Source organism: Botryllus schlosseri, chromosome 7 (assembly GCF_051294905.1).
Source record: "Botryllus schlosseri isolate E-star chromosome 7, Bs_hap1, whole genome shotgun sequence".
Lineage (NCBI taxonomy): Eukaryota > Metazoa > Chordata > Ascidiacea > Stolidobranchia > Styelidae > Botryllus > Botryllus schlosseri.
Window position 1 is genome coordinate 20,698,440 of NC_137242.1, and position 20,317 is coordinate 20,718,756.

Consider the following 20,317-nt stretch of genomic DNA (forward strand, 5'->3'; position numbering starts at 1 on the left):
ATTAGCAATGAGCGTAACGACTGGCCAGAGTCTTGCTGCTGAAAGAGCAAGTTGAATGTGTCGAATATTCGAGTAAGGAGAAGCTTGGAAAAATAGTTTCCGGTAGACTGATGGTGAATTGATCCCGCCTGTGATCCCGGTCGTGGATTGTCATGGGGTGGTACATGGCTACATGTAAGTTACCTTTCAATCGATATGATTCTACATTACTCAAACTTTCGTAATGCAGCCTGATTCTATAGAATGCATTAGCCCTGAAGACTGATCTACATGTAGATTTGTACCTCGTAATGATACGGTTGGGTAAGCGGCAAGCAGATAGAGCAGTGATTCCCAACCTTTTTCCACCCACGTACCATTTTGAGGTTTTATGCAGTTCTCGCGTACCACCTATATACGTTACGCGCGTTTCCAGCATTTATGACGTCATACTCACGTATTTGACCTGTGCGAGGTGTATTAACACATTCTATTAAACTAGGCCAGGGATGTCAAACATACGGCCCGTGGACCGGATCCGGCCCGCCAGACGATTTTATCCGGCCTGCATAGCAATTCTGAGTACATTGAAAAAAGATTATATTATCCATCACATCCCCAGTAATAAACCAAATTAAAACGTCCGCGTTTACAGTTAAATATGTTGTATTCATCACAACGCATACGCAGAGATAACGCCAGATTGTGACTAAAGCAGGGGTGGCCAACTTTTTGCCATTCACGGCCGCATTTCGACTACTCGTGTAGCCTACGGCCGCAATTCAGGGCATAGTCGTAATGAACGAGATGGACGCCAAATACCCAGGTTAAAGTGTCTATGTACATCGTCCATTTCTGGTGAACTCTGGACTAATCTATTTAATGACAGGCTTACTTTGCGCACCCAAATCGCGAGTGGTCACTGGTAATGCAGAGGTCGGAAGTACTGATAGTCTCGCCAAGCGCGAAAAAAAATGAGATTCACGAATGAATTTCGTCATTGATATTAGTAGTTTTACATATTACCATCAAACATTTATCCTTTCTTATCCCGTGTGATCAGATTCATTGGTATAGAGTTGATATAGGGGTGTTTTCAAAAATTTAAAGCAAGTTATAAATTATGATGCATCTTTGAGTGGGCCAATTGGTATTAGTCACTTTGTAGCATGCTGTTATTTCTTGACCTCCCACCAAGATTGTTAGTATAGTGAGGAGCACACGATTCCGAGCTGATATATCCATGTGAGGCGCCTCGTTTTCCACTGATGTTCGCATCTGTATTGTGGGGCTCTGATCGCAAAGAGTGCTGCTATATTAAAATCAAAAGTGAAGTCGCATTGAATCGCGCCCAGCGCGAATAAAATTTCAAGATTAATTAAAATCTTTCAAGAAATAAGGAGTTAATTCGTAAATTCCAATTGCATGTCGACCGCCGCCAACACATACTAATTGAACTGCGTGTCTACGGCCGCACAAATTCCCTACGGCTGCAGGTTGGCCACCCCTGGACTAAAGCAAGGGGAACACTGAAATATGTGTACTTGTATCGCCGGTAATGCCATTGTTTTAGCGGCTCTTAACTGTATTCAACCGGACCAACATCGTATTTTCGCCAATTTCATTGCTCGCAAATAATGGTGTTGCGACTCGCTAGAATGAAACCCCTACGATCCGTGCATGATAATAAAGTACTCCAGCGAGAAGCAATGACACGAGGCAACATTTTGGATTCCGTTGACTGGTCCAGCCAGCGAGCGATTTCATGACTTCGATCCGGCCCGCGATGCAATTTGAGTTGGACACCCCTGATCTAGGCATTATCAGCCAGGGTTGTTGGGATGTATGGAATTGGTTTTTTTACCACCAGTCAAAAGAAGAACAACATAATGAAATAACAACACACAACAAAAGTCAATTTATTTAATGCGATGACTGCATATGTTTATTTTCCACTAGTTTGTCGATGCGTGGCATACGTTGGCTTACAGAGCATCGAAAATCATGTATGGGCGCAACAAGTTGGTTTCGTTTCTTCGACTTGATAGTCATCAGGGATGAAAATCCTTGCTCGCATTCCCACGTATAAGGGAAAATTAGCAGCTGGGGAATAGCGTGGGACGACGGCTTCAAAAAACTCAAATTCAACCTCACCTGAACTAATAACTCCCTTCGGTCGAAAAAGACAGAATTTACTCGCGTACCACCTGGAAGACCTTGGCGTACCACTAGTGGTACGCGTACCACAGGTTGGGAACCACTGAGATAGAGCTAGAAGTGACGTTTCTCCGAACAATTCGAATGCAGCTATATGTCAATGCTATACGATCATTGTTTGTTTGTTTTTGGGGTATTCATGGTGTTTGTCGACTGCAACGGTCATTTACACCAGGCCGATTGTCTGCATTTTGGATTCCGTATCTGCCGACTTGTAGCACGGGCCACTTCTAGGCTTTTTGTAAGACACCGCTAACGCGGATGAGGCAGCGAGGAGGAGCCTAGATAAACCTCCAACACTTAGGTAGGAATTATGAAGCCGACCTCGGTCGGACTTTAACCCACAACCAATTTGTGTTGCAGCCGTGGATTGTACCACTGCGCTATATCGCCACTTATACGATCATTGTATTACGGCGAATCGATTATTCGGAATAATGCCTTTTTTCGGGCAATTTTTAGGTTATTGCAACGCCCGAACCAGATCAAAATATGTATTGCCAGAATCAGTGCGACAGTAGCTTTCGCACGAGACCACTTTCAACCAATTTTTAGCTCGGATCGTAAGTTGCGTGATTGTCATAATTGTTTCCGAAGCTAGGAAAAATTGTTAGTCCATATTTTCTTGCCCAACTATGCAGTCACGTGTTTCGCTTCTATCCGTAGGTTAGTAGAAAATAAATAAAGACGCTCTGACACAATGCGAAACATTGAAGGAGCGTTGTACAATGGTTTGACTTCGTCGTACATGCATCAGTGTTCTTGAATGTCACAGTAACGGCATTTCTCAATACTGTGAAAGAGGAAGTATCTCCCCAAAGAGTTCTGTATGCCTACGTTTCTGGTGGATCTCAATTAGATGTTGGGTTATTTATAGCGGAAGATAGAAACCAAGTATAGCCTCCAAAAACTTCCGTATGCCGCAACACGTTTCTGGTATAGGTCTCAATTAGTTTTCGAGTTATTTATGATGGAACATAGAAGCCATCCGCTATACATATGCGTGTTTGACTCTATAGATTGCTCCATAGGCAGCTTCGGTGATAAATAGAACATTTTACGAATACAGGATTGTGAGATAAATCATCGCTTTTAGGTCATGATTGATAATATTCAGAACAGCGTTTTGTATGAAATTAGGGTAACCATATTTTGAATCTGGTAAGGAGGACACTTTAAAAATCATAATCTGGAGAGATCCACATGGACACGGAAAAGAATGTTACTTTTTTCATGTGTTGTTTTTTGTCCAAATGTCCACAATATATCTAAACTTCAACACCCTAATTCGTCTTGCGCAATACGACCGATTCCCCATGGGCCAGATGTTCCAGTTACCTTGCATTCAAAAGTTTCATAAAGAGTAAAAGAAGATTCTCTTAATGAAGAGTAGTGGTCTGAAGAATGTTCCTAGCATGAGTGGAATGGTGATCAGCAGCCAAAGTTGAATCAATCATAACTAAATGACTTTGTCAGAGATTTGAAATTTGCCGAAGGAGTCTGCTCCTGTCAGTTCTATATTGACACCCAATCTCATGCTTATGACTGAAACCACATTTGCTGGATATAAGCACTGCCATGAATACACACGCTTATTTGCCTCCGGATCCTCTTTAGTCTAATGTGTGGATACTGGATGATGAAGGTATTATAAATAAATTGGGACCAGTGACTTTGGTAATGCATCAAAGTCAAGTTTAAAAGCTCTTTTGTTGCACAAAACAAATCAATGTGCTTATATCCATGTAGCTCATGCAACTACCATCAAGGACTCTTACGAGAATATGAAATCTGAAAATTTAGCACTCGTGCATGGAAAGATATCGTAGATTTTGAAGTCCTAAATATGCTACTGTTTCAACGATCTAGATTTACAAAGTAGTCTATCCTTGGTTTATGTGTGAATGGCATGGTCGATACGGAAGAAATCATTGCGTTAAACGTTGAGTGGCCGTTGAGGAGTAGGCCTATGTTGCACCACATATTTTATAGCCTGCTGTTATAGACAGATTTAATAGTATTATTTCGCCATTAGATGATAAACTAGGTCTCATGAACCAGTTTGTAAAAGCTCTCAACAAGGAAGGTGCACATTCTAAATACAGGTGGGGAAAGTTTCGCCACTTGAGTATCGAGGTAAATGAGGTGTATTTGTTGAAGCTCATATCAGAACACTCAACTCAAACCGCCTATTTCTTGTTGCCAAGACGGATTTGAAAAAAATGCATGACTATTCTTCACGGAAGTTGTATCTACATACCTTGGAAATACTAAGGAACCGGATTAACAGAAAATTGTAGAAAGTCGGTTCGTTTCTGTAGTATTATCACCGAGCTTCTACCTGTAAGACTGACTACTTAGACAGATACCTTTACAAGCCGAACTCGAAGTGTATTCCCAGCAGACCACATGCTTGTCTGTCATCAAAACAATCCGGAACCCATCGCTATGCTCAATCAAGCATATCATAACACCACAGTTTCTTTATCAAACACTGCATCGATATCTAAGGAGCTTAGAGGTTCCTTTTCTGCGTGCATATACGGGCTATTTTCGTAAGAACTTGGATGACATGAGCAAGGAACATAGTGAATTTACCAGGGCATCTGAACTAAGAAAACGCGTTATCAAGGGCGATTGGATGTCACGATGATGGCGGACTAGTGCTGGTGTCTGAAACGTGACTATTAGTATAGTAAGGCTGCAAAATAGCTTAAATACGGAAATTCGTGTCAAACACCAATACAGAACTAGAAAGAAATGTTGTTTGGATCAAAAGTTTCTTAAATATATTATCCTAATTATGGGCTATTTGTGAGTTAGGTTTAGGTTGAGAGGGTTAATGGTTAATGTTTAGGCTAATAAAATCTTAAATCCAGTTGAGTAAGTTGACAGTCTTTTAGGCTTGTTTCTTATCGGGTAATGATAGGCTTTTTTGCTGATGGGGTACAAGAGCCCTTGATCCAGCCGTATTTTAATAAATTTTTCATTCGATTTTTCCAAATAAAGTGTGGCGTGATGTATAAATTCTGACTGCAAATTACGAATCAGCATAGTGGAATTAGGTAAGCCTAATTGATTGTTCGAAGAAAAATAATTATAACGTTAAAAAAGGTCGCCTAGTGTAATTCGTGTCTCCCGTAAAAATTATATTTTTTTCGTCCCACCATGTCTGGCCGCATCAGGTTGTCGTTCGCATAATATATCCTACATAAAGGGTGCGACATATAAGTTAAATTTTACCGATGAACATGTGGTGATAGGAGTGGTGGGTAGGGCACAATGCATATGCATCACTTTTACTAGTAGCAGTATATCATGGAATACAGTTAAACCAACTGAGATTTGACGATTGAAATATTTTGCGCTGACGTCCCAATTAATCCAGTGTACCAGCTGGTTAATTGTAGTGCGAAGGACTCCGAAGTAAAGCAGCAGTATATCGCCGCATTATATATTGAAGGCAGGACCGTAACTTCCGCACCCCAACCCCCCCAATTGGTGGGCCCAAGCTTGAAGGTGCCCAAAATCATTTCATGAATTAGTATTATTTGAAAATTTGTGCAACTTTATCGAAATTTGTTCGTGCTAGGCGCGATTTCAAGCTGCCGAATATCTTGATTTTCTTCCCCCAAGAAAAAAAATACGCAAGATGTATATAGGTCATTGGCCATTACCGCGCCACGACGCACCTTTGTTGTAATGTGAATGATTGATGATTAATTGATTGTGCTAGACAGCAACCTTTAGTGTTGCCCCTTTTCGTTACTGTGCACGTGCTATTATGTAGTCTGGCTTATTCCTTGTATTCTGCTGCTGTGTGAGGAACTTGCGTTCCTGCCTTGACAATAAACCAGCTCACACTTGGTAGTTGTGGCGTGTCTGCTGTTAGAATTCAACAGGTTATGGGACCAGCACGCCCCCGCTGCGGCAAGTAACGAGTTTGGGGATTCCGAAGAAGAGATATTGAGAATATTGGATCGTACGGAGAGCTTACAGTTTCTACAATTTGCGTTGGAGCCTAATGACTACTATGGCGTCCGGTGAAGTACAGAAATTCACGGCGGACAAACTGCATAGTGATAACTGGCTGACGTGGAAATACCAGATAACTTGTTTGCTGAAGGCGAAGGAATTATTCCAATATGTTGATGGATCGGAAGTGTTGCCAGGAGGCGCAAATCAGCAGCAGACAAGGGAACATCAGAAGAAGTTAGATAAGGCGTTAGCCATCATTACTTTGGCTGTCTCTACGTCGCAACTGTATTTGATAACATCCTGCAATACGCCTGCGGATGCTTGGAATGCCTTGAAGGAACACTTTGAGGGTGAATCCGCCGGTAATAGACTTTTGCTAATGAAGTCGTATTTTCGATGTGAAATGAAACAGTCTGACTCAGTCGAGAGTCATTTGAAATATATGAAGAAATTGACTGATCAAATGGCTGCTCTTGGCTCGCCAGTTGAAGAAACACTGCAAGTTGTAACGTTGCTGGGAAGTTTACCTAAGCCTTACGCAACCTTGGTCACTGCCCTGGAAACTCATAGCGAACCAGGTCTCAAGTTGAAATTTGTTCAAAGAGCAATTTTGAATGAAGGAGATAAGCTGTATGGCAAGCAAAAAAGGCGTAAACAAAATCGCTATGAACTGGAAGAATCAGCAATGGTGTCGATAAAGATATTACGATGCTATAACTGCGACAAATTTGGTCACCTGTATCACGAATGTCCAGAGTCTGATGACAGTGATGAAGAGTACACATTTTCTGTTGGTGGTCAAGAAGTTTGTGATGATGCTGATCCAAGCTGGAATGTAGACAGTGGTGCATCAAAGCACATGTCGAAGGTGAAAGAATCAATCTCGGACTACAAAGAATTTGAGGTTCCTCGACCCATTCACTTAGCCGATGGTAGCACCGTTTCAGCCTTTGGAATTGGAAAAGTAAACCTTGAAATGTTTCTTGAAAATGAAGAAAATGTAACTGTGACACTGCAAAAGGTTTTATACGTTCCGAAGCTGGCAAGCAACCTTTTTTCTGTGCGAGCAGCAAGTAAATTTGGTGGCAAAGTTGCATTTATTGGAGATGAATGCAGAATCTACAATAAGCATGGAAAGCTTTGTGGAACTGGCTCAGTGTCAGGAAGACTGTACAGATTGTGTTGCTGTCATGTTATATCCGACACAGAAAATATTGCCAATGGACATGTTGAACCAGTGGGAGAAATTAAATCTGAAAACCACCCTACTGGAAATGGATATAACCAGTATGATGATGTGCCTGATGAATCAACTGATGGAAGGACTGCTACTGAACAAACTGCATTTGCAGCTGCTGGTTTATGTGAAGCTATAATCGTCGATGAGGCTATGAAATCACCTCATTCAAGTGAGTGCGAAAAAGCTGCTGACAGAGAATACGCTTTTCTGATGAAGAATGAAACAGGGAGTGTTGTGGAGCAACCACAAGGAACTGCACCAGCTGAATGCCCCTCGGTATTCGAAATAAAATGCGGCATAGATGATAATGAGACATTTTCACCAGTTGTCAGATTTGTCTCGAGTCGAGCTGTGCTAACTGTAGCACCTGAAAACGATATGTTACATCAGATGGATGTTGATACTGCATTCATGAATTGTCTGCTTGAAGAAGACATCTATATGAATCGAACACCTGGTTATATTGCATTTGGTTCTGAACATTTGGTGTGTAATCAGCATAGGTCTTTGTATGTATTGAAACAGCCGCAAAGCTGTTGGAACATTGTGCTTAATCAGTACTTTGAGTCGATCGGGTTCAAATACTGTTATTCTGACTCATGCGTTACGTGCACTGATAAGAATCTGTTCATTGTTGATGATGTCATTTTGGCTTCACCGTCTTATGATCAACTAACTGAAGTGAAGTATAACTTCGGCCCTGAATCTTGCATCGCGGGTATCGGTGAATCGCATTACTGCCTTGATGTTTGCATTAAGCAAGACCACACTGAGAAGTGTATCCATTTGCATCAAAAACGATACATTTGCAATTTGATTGATAAATATGGTTAGTCTGATACCAAAATGTGTTTCCACTATCTGCGACACTTTCTGGAACTAGAAAGGGATAATGGCTCTCGAAATGCTTTAGCATTGAAATATCAATCAAGTGGGAGTGTTGTAATGTGAATGATTGATGATTAATTGATTGTGCTAGACAGCAACCTTTAGTGTTGCCCCTTTTCGTTACTGTGCACGTGCTATTATGTAGTCTGGCTTATTCCTTGTATTCTGCTGCTGTGTGAGGAACTTGCGTTCCTGCCTTGACAATAAACCAGCTCACACTTGGTAGTTGTGGCGTGTCTGCTGTTAGAATTCAACAACCTTTACATATAAAGTTTCAGGACATTTAACATTCGACTCCAAGAAGTGTGCCAGAACGATCGGCAGCGAGAAAACCTTGGTGGAAAAGGACTGCCCTTATGCTGACCGAAAACTTCGCTATATGTACAAAATACAGATAGGTTTAATTGTCCATAGGTGCCTAAATGACAGGCGCCGAATGTTCCTGTCTTGGCAATCTGAACCTCAAAAGACAAATACCATCCAGCAGAGAAAAATTATATGCCAGTGAAGAATTACCAATTTGAAATCGTTTGGGTCTTTTAGTTTATTAGCCTACGTTTGGGCGATTCTATATTTTTTGATATAGCAGACAGGAGGTCACGAAATAACATTATGTTAGGGTGCCATCCCAACGGGTACGCCCTCCCGAAGATGTTAATATTTTTATTTATGGGTTTAACAGTTTCTAAGACACCTCACTCAGCTTTATCGGTAAATCTGAATACGTGAGCAGAGAGGACAAGAAATTGATAGCAATATATATGCAATTCTCGATCTTATTGGCCGATTTTATCACGAATCCTCGGAAATTTTCGCGTTTCGCGCTGGCTCACTAAACAGTACAACTAATTTCGTGGCAAAAGCAAACAACGTGATGGGGGGTAGGTTTATCACCCTATGGACGACCAAGACACGTGTTTTTTGAAGGGGGGGGGGGGGGCTGACGAAGTGCTGTTTCGTTCCTGCCAACGGGTATATGCCCGAAGATGTTTAATTATTATTGAGCGGTCCTACATTTACAAGAACACCTCACTCAGCTGTACCTGTAAATCTGATTACGTGAGCAGAGAGCGGATAAAAATTGATAACAACATATATGCAATTCACTATGATATTGAATGATTCAATCATGAATCATATAAATTTTTCGCGCTTCGCGCGTATAGGCTAAATAGGCGACTCTCCAACCAGGCCCCAATTTAAATGATGGGTAGCGGTAAACAGCGTATAGCCTGAGAGGGTCTGAGGGGCGAAATCCCCCATAAGTACGTTTTATCATCATATGGGGGCCCAAGACCAACGTTTGGGGGGCTGACGATGTGCTGTTACGGCCCTGATTCAAGAGGGATGTTAAAATGTACATGAATGATCGAATCTAACAGGAAACTCCTTAAATACAAATTTCAGATAACATAGATATACGCAACTATCGAAGACGTTACCGAAAACTGCCAACATGGAATCTGTTGAATCTCATACCTATACAGAGGTCGAGCAACGTAATGCACAATGCGATATTTTATAGTTGGTGAAAATGCTTACAGTTCTACAAGTTTACCTATTTGTTTGGTAACATAACATTCAATTTCAAGACTATGTCCAACTTTCTAGGTCCAACCCCCGGGGAAAAAGCTGAAGTTCCAGCAGGAAAATATGGGAAGATGGCTATGCTTTTGTCCTGCGTATTATTCTTAGCAACATCTGTAGCACTTGCAACGATCTTTATCTTACATTTCGAATCTCAAGGAACAATGTATCGAGGTTATTGCGAGATGTCGTTGCATATTTTATAAGTCGAAGGCATATCAATTATTACAACTTCTATTGAATAGATATATTGTTGTCGAATAGAAATCGAGTTCTACATTTGAGAATCAAGTGGAAATCCAAATCCAAATCCAAATTAGGAATTCGTTTCGAATCATGTCCAAATCCTGGTCAATAAACGGCTGTTGTTGTTCGTAGTAATCATGGTTGGTTGGTTGGTTGGTAGTATTGTAATATTGTGATCGGTTACTATTATGGCCTTATAGGGTTACCATATGTCCTCCATTTTCAGGAAATCGAAAATATCCTCTGAGGACGCCTAAATGTCTTCTATTTTGGCAATTCGTCCTCTTTTACAGCTTTGACAGCATAGCTAATGGATAGGCTCAACTAAAAAACACCATAAATGACGCGAAATAAGTAATGCGGACGTTCGCGCGGGTCATTCGGGAGTAGGAGTTTTTTAATTTTTTTTGTGTGTTGAACGTAACAAGATACCAGTAAAATTCAGCCGTGTTCAATTCCGGTAATCCAACTATTATGATTTGTGATTCCGAAGTGTGGTAATGCTACCTTTACACCAGGTCTAAAGATATTTTAGTCAGTGCTACAAATGTTTGCCGGAGAGGATAACAAATTCAGCCACTGATACTGAAATCCGTGGATTTAACCTTCGAAAATCTGTTAGAATTGGACTGTGTGGTGTTTTAACTTTCTATTAGTAGCCATGTCGCAATACCGCTTTGATCAAGTAACCTTTTGATACCGTCATAAATCATTATAACTATCATTACTATAGTCAGGCTATTTTCTTCACAATATGGATCTGTTTCACAGAACACGATCAAACAGAACTCACCATGAAGTCTAACATTTCGGAAATCGAAACGAATCAGGTAATTACCGATATCATATCAAAAGAATAAAATGAACACAAGAATAACAAGTCGCTATGGAAATGGGGACGACGGAGGCCAAGTCATATACCCCTAACAAAAAATTTGAGTATTCATAGATAATAAAGATGTGGGAAGTTTTTCAGAAAAAGGACTGGTTCTGTATAGACCACTTTTGCCTGAATGCCAGGTTCAGACAGGATTCGAAGTTTCAAGCGCACATAGTTCGATGTTATATGCGTGAACTTGATGCCATAATTCAGTACCAGATAAATCTTGAAATAGGTCATAACAGCAAATATCATTTCTAATATAGTAAATACACTGATCTTGTAACACATCCTGGATACTTGATCAACAACAAAACGAAATGAGTTTTTCACAAGGTTGAAAGCGTCTCTATACTAATCGCTGGTGACTCAACAAAGTCCGCAACGTTACAATGTCTGCTGCAATCGCAAGCTAAAGCGATGTCACAAAATGAGCTCTGCATATCAACAACAGTGTTGAAAGAACCAAACCATAAAAACACGAGTTCCATACAAAGCAAGACGTTTATACTGCATTTTGCTGCGAATCATTGTGAATTCTGCTGTGTGAGTCTGCTGCTTCTCCTAATTTACGCTGATCTATTGCGTCTAGCTCAGCAAGTCCTTAAGTTTGATTTGAAGCACATTACACATACTAATTATAATAAATAAATACAGTACTATTTATTATTGGTCCACAAAATGAACTATCATGCATCAGTACTGAGCCGATATTGATTTTTGAGAATCCGAATCCATCCGGAATCATCCAACTATCCGACTATATCCGAAAATCTCGTCCGAGAATCCAAAATATCCCCATCGAAAAACATTGTCGCAGGATATCAATTGTACAACTAAGCTGAGATATATTTTTGCACTGGAAGATCACTAATAGTATCAATGGAATGAGCAAAATCGAAAATTGGAGGTAACCGCTACTAATTTGAAGTAGGTGTGCGGATGAAAGTTGAAACTCGAATCGCAAGCAAATGAAAAAGGACAGAAATGTTTAGGCAATGAACATATAAAACTACCAAACGTTGAGCCATATGATCCCAGTAAATAGTAATAGAAGCTAATTGTTACCATTAAATTTTATAGTTATGAGAGGTCATCACTGACGAATTGTGCAACCAGTCAGATCGCAAGGTGTCAACCGTCTGTGTTTTGTTCTCGAATTGATGATTTCTTTGAGTGGCTTGCAATGAAAACTCACTTCTGTTTACAACTATCCGGAAATATCCGAATCCTATCCGACTGCCACAAAATTGTCCAATATCCGGCCCGAATGCTATCCGTGTCCGCCTGATGCTCATACTGCTATACATCAGCAACAGTGTTGTAAGAACATAACCATTTACCATGATTTTTATCCGTGTGAATTCGACTGTATGAGTTCGATGTTTTTCCTAACCAACGCTAATTTCCTGAGACGTGAGGTTCGTTTAGTACCCTATTTAAAAGCCACTGCTATATAAGGTCTGTGGTTCACTGAAGAGGGCGTCATGGCCCATCGTTTGACAACTCGTATCCTAAAGTAAACCAAAACATTTCAAACATGATAAATAGCATGATGTGACAAAATGGAACATGTGGCGTTTTCTTTTTTGAAGAAACCCGAAATGTCCTCAGAGGGCGCCTAAATGTCCTCTTTTTTTGTAAGTCGTCCACTTTCGTTACGTTCAATATTAGGCGATTACGTATAGCGACAACCCAAAAGTTAAACACCGCACAAGAATACACGTGGGAAATGGATTTTAAAGTTATCGATGCGAAGATTGACTAAAAAAAAGCTCAACCCAACGCAATTGGGCGTCGAAACTGTTTTTTTTTGGTGATTAATCAGAAAATGACATTTTTTTAGTCAACCTACCTACAAGCGAACACAACGTTTCTTAAAAATATCCCGTTTCAATGTCTGGTAATGTTCCGTGTAAAACATGTCCTCTTTATCGGATCTTAAAATAGGGAAACTCTAATTTATACGACTCGTGAATGTGAATTATTTAGAATTCGTGATTCTAGAGGCTTACCATTTTCCAATGATTTTTAATTTTGACGTAGCGGTATTAAACAAATACGTATGAAATAAAATACCTAAATCGACAGCACTCCTCGAATCCTCCTAATAAATGATATTTTTATTCAGGACTACCAGAATACATATATCGACCTGATTCTTGTTAAACTGTTAGGATGGGAAAAGAGCGAACATGTTGTCTACAAGTACTTTCGTCAGGCGGTCAATTACGGAACTGCCGAAATCCAATGCGCGGGATATCCCGGAGGAAGACTTGCGACAAAAGCGTTACGTGATGCGCAGGCCATTAGGTAACAATCATGATGATCAGACCCTTTTGAATAACTGAGCGGAAAATGAATGCTTACTAGTGTTAGAAAATCTAATTCACTGCTCTCAGCTTCACTATATTCGATACATGTTTGTTTCGCATCGATGATTACAATACCGCAAACGACTAAGTGTCAGTGGCACGATAAAGACCAAAACACTATGTATTTGAAGACGCCGTTGCTCTGACTATTTTGTATTTAAACCAGAACAGCTGTAACATAACTCAACCATGATATTGATACATAAAAATATAGATACACAAATCTATACAGGCACAGCAGCGAGTTATATCTTCCATCTAGTCCAGTGGTTCCCAGCGTGGGCGATATCGCCCCCCAGGGCCAACCCACGGAAATTTGGTTGCAAAATTGTAAAATTCGACAACGATCTGAAAATTTGACCTTTTTTTTTTTAGTCAACCGGCCGATGACTACAGATTGTATACCGATTTTTCGGTTCACAAAATCTGGGGAGCGATGATCGGCCTTGAGCTTGAAAAGGGGGCGATGAGTCGAAATAGGTTGGGAACCACTGATCTAGTCCATGAGCGTTCCTGCTCCCTCAAAATCCCACTTGTCTACTACTATGGTCATTTACACAAATCCAATTTTCTTCGTATTGATTCCGCAGCTGCCGTCTCCATGTTGTAGCACGACTCACTTCCAGACTTTATAAGACACCGCTTACATGGATGATATGGCGAGGAGGAGCTTAGATAAACCTTCAACACTTAGTAAGGATTCTTGAATTGACGTCGGCCGGACTCGAACTTGCAACCCATTCGTGTTGCAGCTGTGGACTATACCATTATGCTACCTCGCCACTTGAGCACCACTGGTTTAAAGTGATGTACTGTGTTTTCGCACACCTGACAAACATTCACCAAAGCAAACGATATTGTATATGTTAAAACAACCTACATACAGCTACATTGAATCTGCATGGTGAATGCTAACCAAGAAACACGCAGACATATTTTTGTTCATCTATTTTTGTGGTAGAGCAAAATAACAACCCTCGGTTCGCACATTAAGACTGAACGGGCAATCACCCAAAACAGTATCACAGTCTTAGTTTAATGTCTAGTGGCTTTAAGGACGGATGGAGATGTAGGCGGCAAGACTGCGTGTGCTCATCGAAGGTGGTCAGTAACTGAGTATGACTTTTACAGAGTATACTCGATTGACCGCTTGCAGTACTTACTCGTGTGGATGTTTCTTTGTACTACACTTCCACGTCAGCGTCACAATCGTCCCGGAAAAACTACTTTCTTTTAGTCCAAGTGATTTGGGGACATGCTTCCATGAAGTTTGTGAGTTAAATTCCTATATCGATCAAACGAAAGCCCCTTGATCACAGTAACTGAATATATTTTCGAATTTGCAAGAATTTGAGCGGCATTCGTCGTTTTGTATTAGTCACGAAGATGCACCATGCAATTTTCATAGTAGTTGGATCGGCTGCCCAAAGTATGCGGCGGATAGATCCAATCTTCTTTTAGAAACGACTTATTGTAAGTGAACTGATCTGTACTTTAGCTTTGCCAAGCTCCCAATCAATTAATTACATAAATCGCATTTCTCATTGATCCCGGACTGGTGTGAAAGTAGTTTCATTAAATATCTACTTTAAATTGGTGTCATCTGATTATTACCATATATGTGGGAGAGTCGAAACAACTGTAGTTATAAAGCCTACCAGCATTTTAAGTCAAATCATTTTCATAACTGATACTATTAAATACGAATAACGAATTTTAAATAAATCTTTCTGTACTCTATTTTAAAATTCATCAATTAATATGTCCGCCGACAATTGTGGGTATTTTTTTTTCATCAGTGTCGCCGAATAGCAAAGTTTCAGTGTGCCTTGTAAAACTTGCTTTATCAACGTTGGACATGCGTGGCGTCACAATAAACCCTTTTTGAATAATCCATGTTAGAATCACTCTTTTAGTCTGCCATATGTATACGAGAATAAAACATGAGGAAATGATGATTTATGAGACTTCTAACGCGGTTAAATACCTTCGATTTCGTTGAGTTATAATTGGAGAAGGTAGCCTACATTGGATCAAGCCATGTCATTGATGCATATCGGATTCGGACTTGCAAAACTAATTGGGAAATGGACTTCGGAGTACGTCCTCGCATCGTTATATATTTAAAATTGAACGTTTCCGTGACTACAACATGATCAAACTTAATAAATAAAACCTCTTTGTCCTTTCTTCCTTTTACAGTAATATCATTTCAAAGGGATACATAGGAACGTCGGACAGTAAATTCACGACACCCTGGATAGGCTATGATGACCATAGTAGTGAGGGAGTTTGGATCTGGTCGGACGGCGGAACCACGAATCTTAATACAACAGAGTGGATTCAGGGTCAGCCGGACAATGCCGGTGGAGAAGAAAATTGCGGTCATATATGGTTTGCCACCCTTGCAAAACTGCAAATAAACGACGATCAGTGCGACGAGCACCATTACTATATATGCGAAGTTGATAAATAGTTGACATGTTTACTCGTATTTGATATATGGCATAGTATGTAGTTTGAGATTTCATCAACCGACATAGCTCTAATAAATTTTGAGTATTATTTTTGGGAATTGGATTCGTACTTATAACTGGGACGGGCAACATACGGCCTGCGGGCCGCATCCGGCCCGCGACGGGATTTTATGCGGCCTCAGACACTTCCGGTCTTACATGATAATGTGGCCCACGGGTCTCTACCTAGATATCCAAGCAAACATTAACAATGAACATTAACAAGACAAAGCCGCTTTCGAATCTAACTGATGTTCACGTGCAGTGTCTTTACTAAGGATTTATACGTCCGACATACAGCCAGAATTCGAAGAACTTGTTGAAAACTTTAATCGACCCCAGATGTCTCATTGACCTCAACAGATATTGAAGTACATTACGTCAATAAATTCATTGGATCAATCAATGAATCAGTTTTATTAATATTTTCATCATTTCAAAATACCACAAAACTGCGATACAATGAAAAGATAGGAAGGTGTCGAAACGACTTGGAGTAGTCTTTGAGATCAGCAGTCACCTTGGCCTAGGCGAAGTAAAGAAGAGGCATGTACACTGTTTTTGGTTTCTATGCTAAACCTAATGTTTACATTAAATTTATTCCTTGTATGGGAGGATAAATCTGCGAATAATGTATCGATTTAGGAATCCGGCCCGCTAAGTACGTCATTATCCCGTATCCGGCCCGCCCCTGATTTATGGTCTTGTGCGCTACGGTCATTTGGTAATACAAACCAAGCGGTAACTAATTTAAGTTATTACAACTTATAAAGAACTAAGCAACTGGTGGCTATTGGGGCAACTAACGCAGGTTATGCAGGGTGAACGACAATTGCAAGTCATGACAATAAGATATCAGGAACTATCTATGAAAATCATATTCAAGGCATGTTGTTACGAAGTAGGCCTACTTGAATGTCCTGATGACGCCGCATTCGTCGAACATCGCACAGTCCGAGCAACCGATTCCGAATAAAATGATTGCTACTAATGTCATGACATAACTTTCGTCTAAAGACACGGCGTTGAATGTGAAGATTGCAGTTTGTATATGCTGCTGAATGAATGATTGCGACGCGGTGTATCAGCTTGTAGTGCGAAGCCCTCCCATCGACATAGGCCTAATATCCGCTTAGTCAGACCGCTTGCATAGCTTTTTCTCGTCATATCTTTGGCTTCCCATACGGTCAGAATTTCGCTGTTCGACGAGCCTGCCCGAGGTAATTCCTCGACCTTTTCGTTACGTGGGATTCATGCATATCCGTTAACCCGGAAAAAGTGAATAACACTGGTCAACAAAATGAAAAAAATAATTTTGGCGGAACATCTTAGAGCCGTTTCTGGGGTTTTCGAGGTTGCTGATCACGGATATCACATTAGTTTTGCCAGATTGGCTCTTGTTTTTAAGATTTTTATGCCCCTGAAAAAGCTCCTGCTGTGTTTACCTTTGAATATTTCACCTGATGAGGAAGAAAATCGTACTTTATTCTTATGTTATACTGCGCATAAGTAGATAATTGCTCATGTCGTTCTTAGTCATTCTATCAATATTAACATGACGTCGTGCGAAATATTTGTTTGTCAAAAAAGCAGTTTGTCAGGCCTAGAAATTGTACTTTTGCATAATGGAAATACATATTCTCCTATATCAATTGGTCATTCTACCAAAATTAAAGAGGATTATCAACAAAGCGGGTATACCTATAGTGTCCTTATGAACGAGAAGCCTAAATCTGATATCTTTGATAGATTTGAGATTCGAATACGGATAAAAGATTCCAATTTCATATTAGGAAGGAGTTCACTGCATACAATGTATACTAAGATGTAGTAAATAAAACTTTTTAGATGATCACAAAGCACCCAACTACAAACAGTTGGTCCGAAAATTCGTACATGAGCATAAATATTCACTTCCTGTTCAGTCATCTTAATATATTTCCAGATGATCTTGTTGATTAGCAAGGGGAGGAGTTCCACCCAGACACCAAAACAACCAAAGAAAGATATTAGGGCCGACGAGATGAACATATTATAGCAGACCAATGCTTGAATCTTTCGAGAAACTGCATTAAATTGCTTACAGGCGAAAACCGTACAAAAACAATTGTGCCTCAAAATAAATGTCCAACTGATTATATTCCAACTGATTATTTCAAATTTACACTAGGTGGTTGACATAAAACTGATTGAATTATAACCGCGTAATTTGAGTATCTAGGTAAATACTTATATACATAACTGGAGATTATTTATGTAGGCCTACATCAGTGGTTCTTAACCTTTTTTCCTCCAGCGCCCCCTTTCAAAAAATATTGTGCTCCAGCACCCCCCAACCTCATATTGTAAGGAATGTAATAAAGACAATGAGTAAGAGGGAGGGCCGTAACAGCACTTCGTCAACCCCCTAAAAACGATTGCCTTGCGCACCCATAGCGTGATATACCAAACTTCTGAGGGCTTCGCCCACAAGAAACCCGTAGCGTGATTTCGATGGTCAGCAAAGTATGTGTGGCCTGGTCGCCCTAGGTACCAAAATTTTCTATAATGCATGAATGAATAGGTGGTAGTTACATATATAAGCCGCTATAAATTTTTTATCCTATCAGCCCACGAAATCAGATGTACTGTTTAGCGAGCCAGTGCGAAGCGCGAAAACTTTCGATAATTCATAATAAAATCGGCCAGTCAGATCGGGGATTGCATATATATTGCTATCAATTCCTTGTCCCCTCTGCTCACGTTACCAGATTTACCGGTAGAGCTGAGTGAGGTGTAATGTTCCCTCTAAGCTGCGCACGTGCGCAGTGCTGACACGGTCTCTGCGCACAGAAAATCTACGTTGCGCAAAACAAATCCGAAGTTATGACCCTTTTTCAGTCGTTACGCACTGTGTTTCCAAGGGTATGCGCAGTGAGTTGTTGAGTGTGCGCAAACTCATTAAAACGTAGGGCGAACATTTTGAGGTGTCCTCGAAACTGTAGGGCCCATAACTAATAATTAAACATATTCGGGGGGGGGGGGGGCGAACCCGTTGGTATGACTTCGTTGCATGATGTTATTTCGTGACCTCCTGTCTGCTATATCAAAAAATATAGAATCGCCCAACAGGGATATCGCTCAACAGGAATATCTAGTTTTAGATATCCCTGTCGTCCAATCGTACTAAACTAAAACATGCACACGATTTCAAATTGGTATTTCTTCACTGGCATAAAATCTTTCCCTGCCAGATGGAATTCCTCTTCTGGGGTTCAGATTGCCAAGACATGAACATTCGGTGCCAGTCATTTAGGCGCCCGTGGACAATTAAACCTATATGTCTTTTGTAGGCAATATATAACGAAGTTCTCGGTGTTAATTGCTCTGAATACTCATTAAGGATATGCCCTACCACCACATCATCTACTGCGAAGCCATTTTTCTCCAGCGCCCCCCATACCGCCCCCATCTGAGCCCAGCGCCCCCCATTTTGCCCCCTGAGCATTTCCGCCCCCTTCAAAATTGCTAGCGCCCCTTGGGGGGCGCTGGTGGCAAGGTTAAGAACCACTGGCCTACATGATATCCGTGAAAGTCTATACCTGTGATAAATCTAATATCCTTAAATAAAGTGCTGTTGCTGTATTTTGATTTAAAAGAGTCTTCTCTGTGTAAAAATAACAGGTAGAATGAATTTCAAAACTTTATAGTACGACTGAGCCGATTGTATATCTAGCCATTACAGCTAAAATGAGATATTTTGCTCAAAATAGCCCCATGGGTTATCTTCGAAACAAGAGCCAATTTGAAAAAAAAACTATAAGGTCATATTCGGAATCAGTGCCCTTCAGAACCCCCAAAACCACTCTTACTTTGTCTTCCTGAGATGTGTGTCGACCAGTGTAATGACTCGGGTTCCAGGAATATGTTTAAATATTTCAAATATACATACAATGACATTGTTTGATGGTCGGTTTAGGGGTCTCGAAATCGGTGTGATTTCCAGGAGCCGCAATATAATGCATTCGATTATAAAGGATGTTGATAGCGGCGAGCAGATACTTGATATCGCGATATAATGTTACGGAATGTTTGCCCACCTTCCCAGTAACTAGCACCATCGGGATTTCTTGAGCAGTAAGTGAATAACTACGTTACTAGATTGTCCCAGTGTTGGGATGACTCGAGTCATGACTTGACTCGAGTCAGACTCGAGTCATCTTTTTCGTGTGACTTGACTTGACTCGAGTCACTTTGCTAAAATGACTTGACTTGACTTGAGTCGGCATATCAGAAATGTGGATTGACTCGTGACTCGGAGCAAAATTCACGAGTCAATTTCAAGTCATCAAGTAATCGGTGTCGATAAATATCACTGTATCTTGCATATGTTCGGATTATTCGCGAAACGCTAGTTCAACCCGTGAGAGCG

At 40.5% G+C, this 20,317-nt stretch overlaps 1 protein-coding gene across 1 annotated transcript; it reads left to right on the top strand.

Moving 5' to 3' along the window:
- The first annotated feature begins 10,826 nt into the window (after nt 1-10,826).
- On the top strand, nt 10,827-15,948 carry LOC145442477 (C-type lectin mannose-binding isoform-like). Its single transcript, XM_080320395.1, has 3 exons — nt 10,827-10,965; nt 13,147-13,328; nt 15,593-15,948. The coding sequence occupies exons 1-3, from the start codon at nt 10,930-10,932 to the stop codon at nt 15,864-15,866; spliced, it is 492 nt and encodes a 163-aa protein (XP_080176521.1). The 5' UTR covers nt 10,827-10,929; the 3' UTR covers nt 15,867-15,948.
- Nucleotides 15,949-20,317: the final 4,369 nt, after the last annotated feature.

Bases quoted from the DNA above. Each gene is read 5' to 3' on its own strand.
- LOC145442477 (XM_080320395.1), top strand. From the start codon at position 10,930: ATGAAGTCTAACATTTCGGAAATCGAAACGAATCAG. The intron at 10,966-13,146 runs GTAATTACCGAT...ATTTTTATTCAG, and splicing joins CGGAAATCGAAACGAATCAG to GACTACCAGAATACATATAT. The intron at 13,329-15,592 runs GTAACAATCATG...TTCCTTTTACAG, and splicing joins CGTGATGCGCAGGCCATTAG to TAATATCATTTCAAAGGGAT.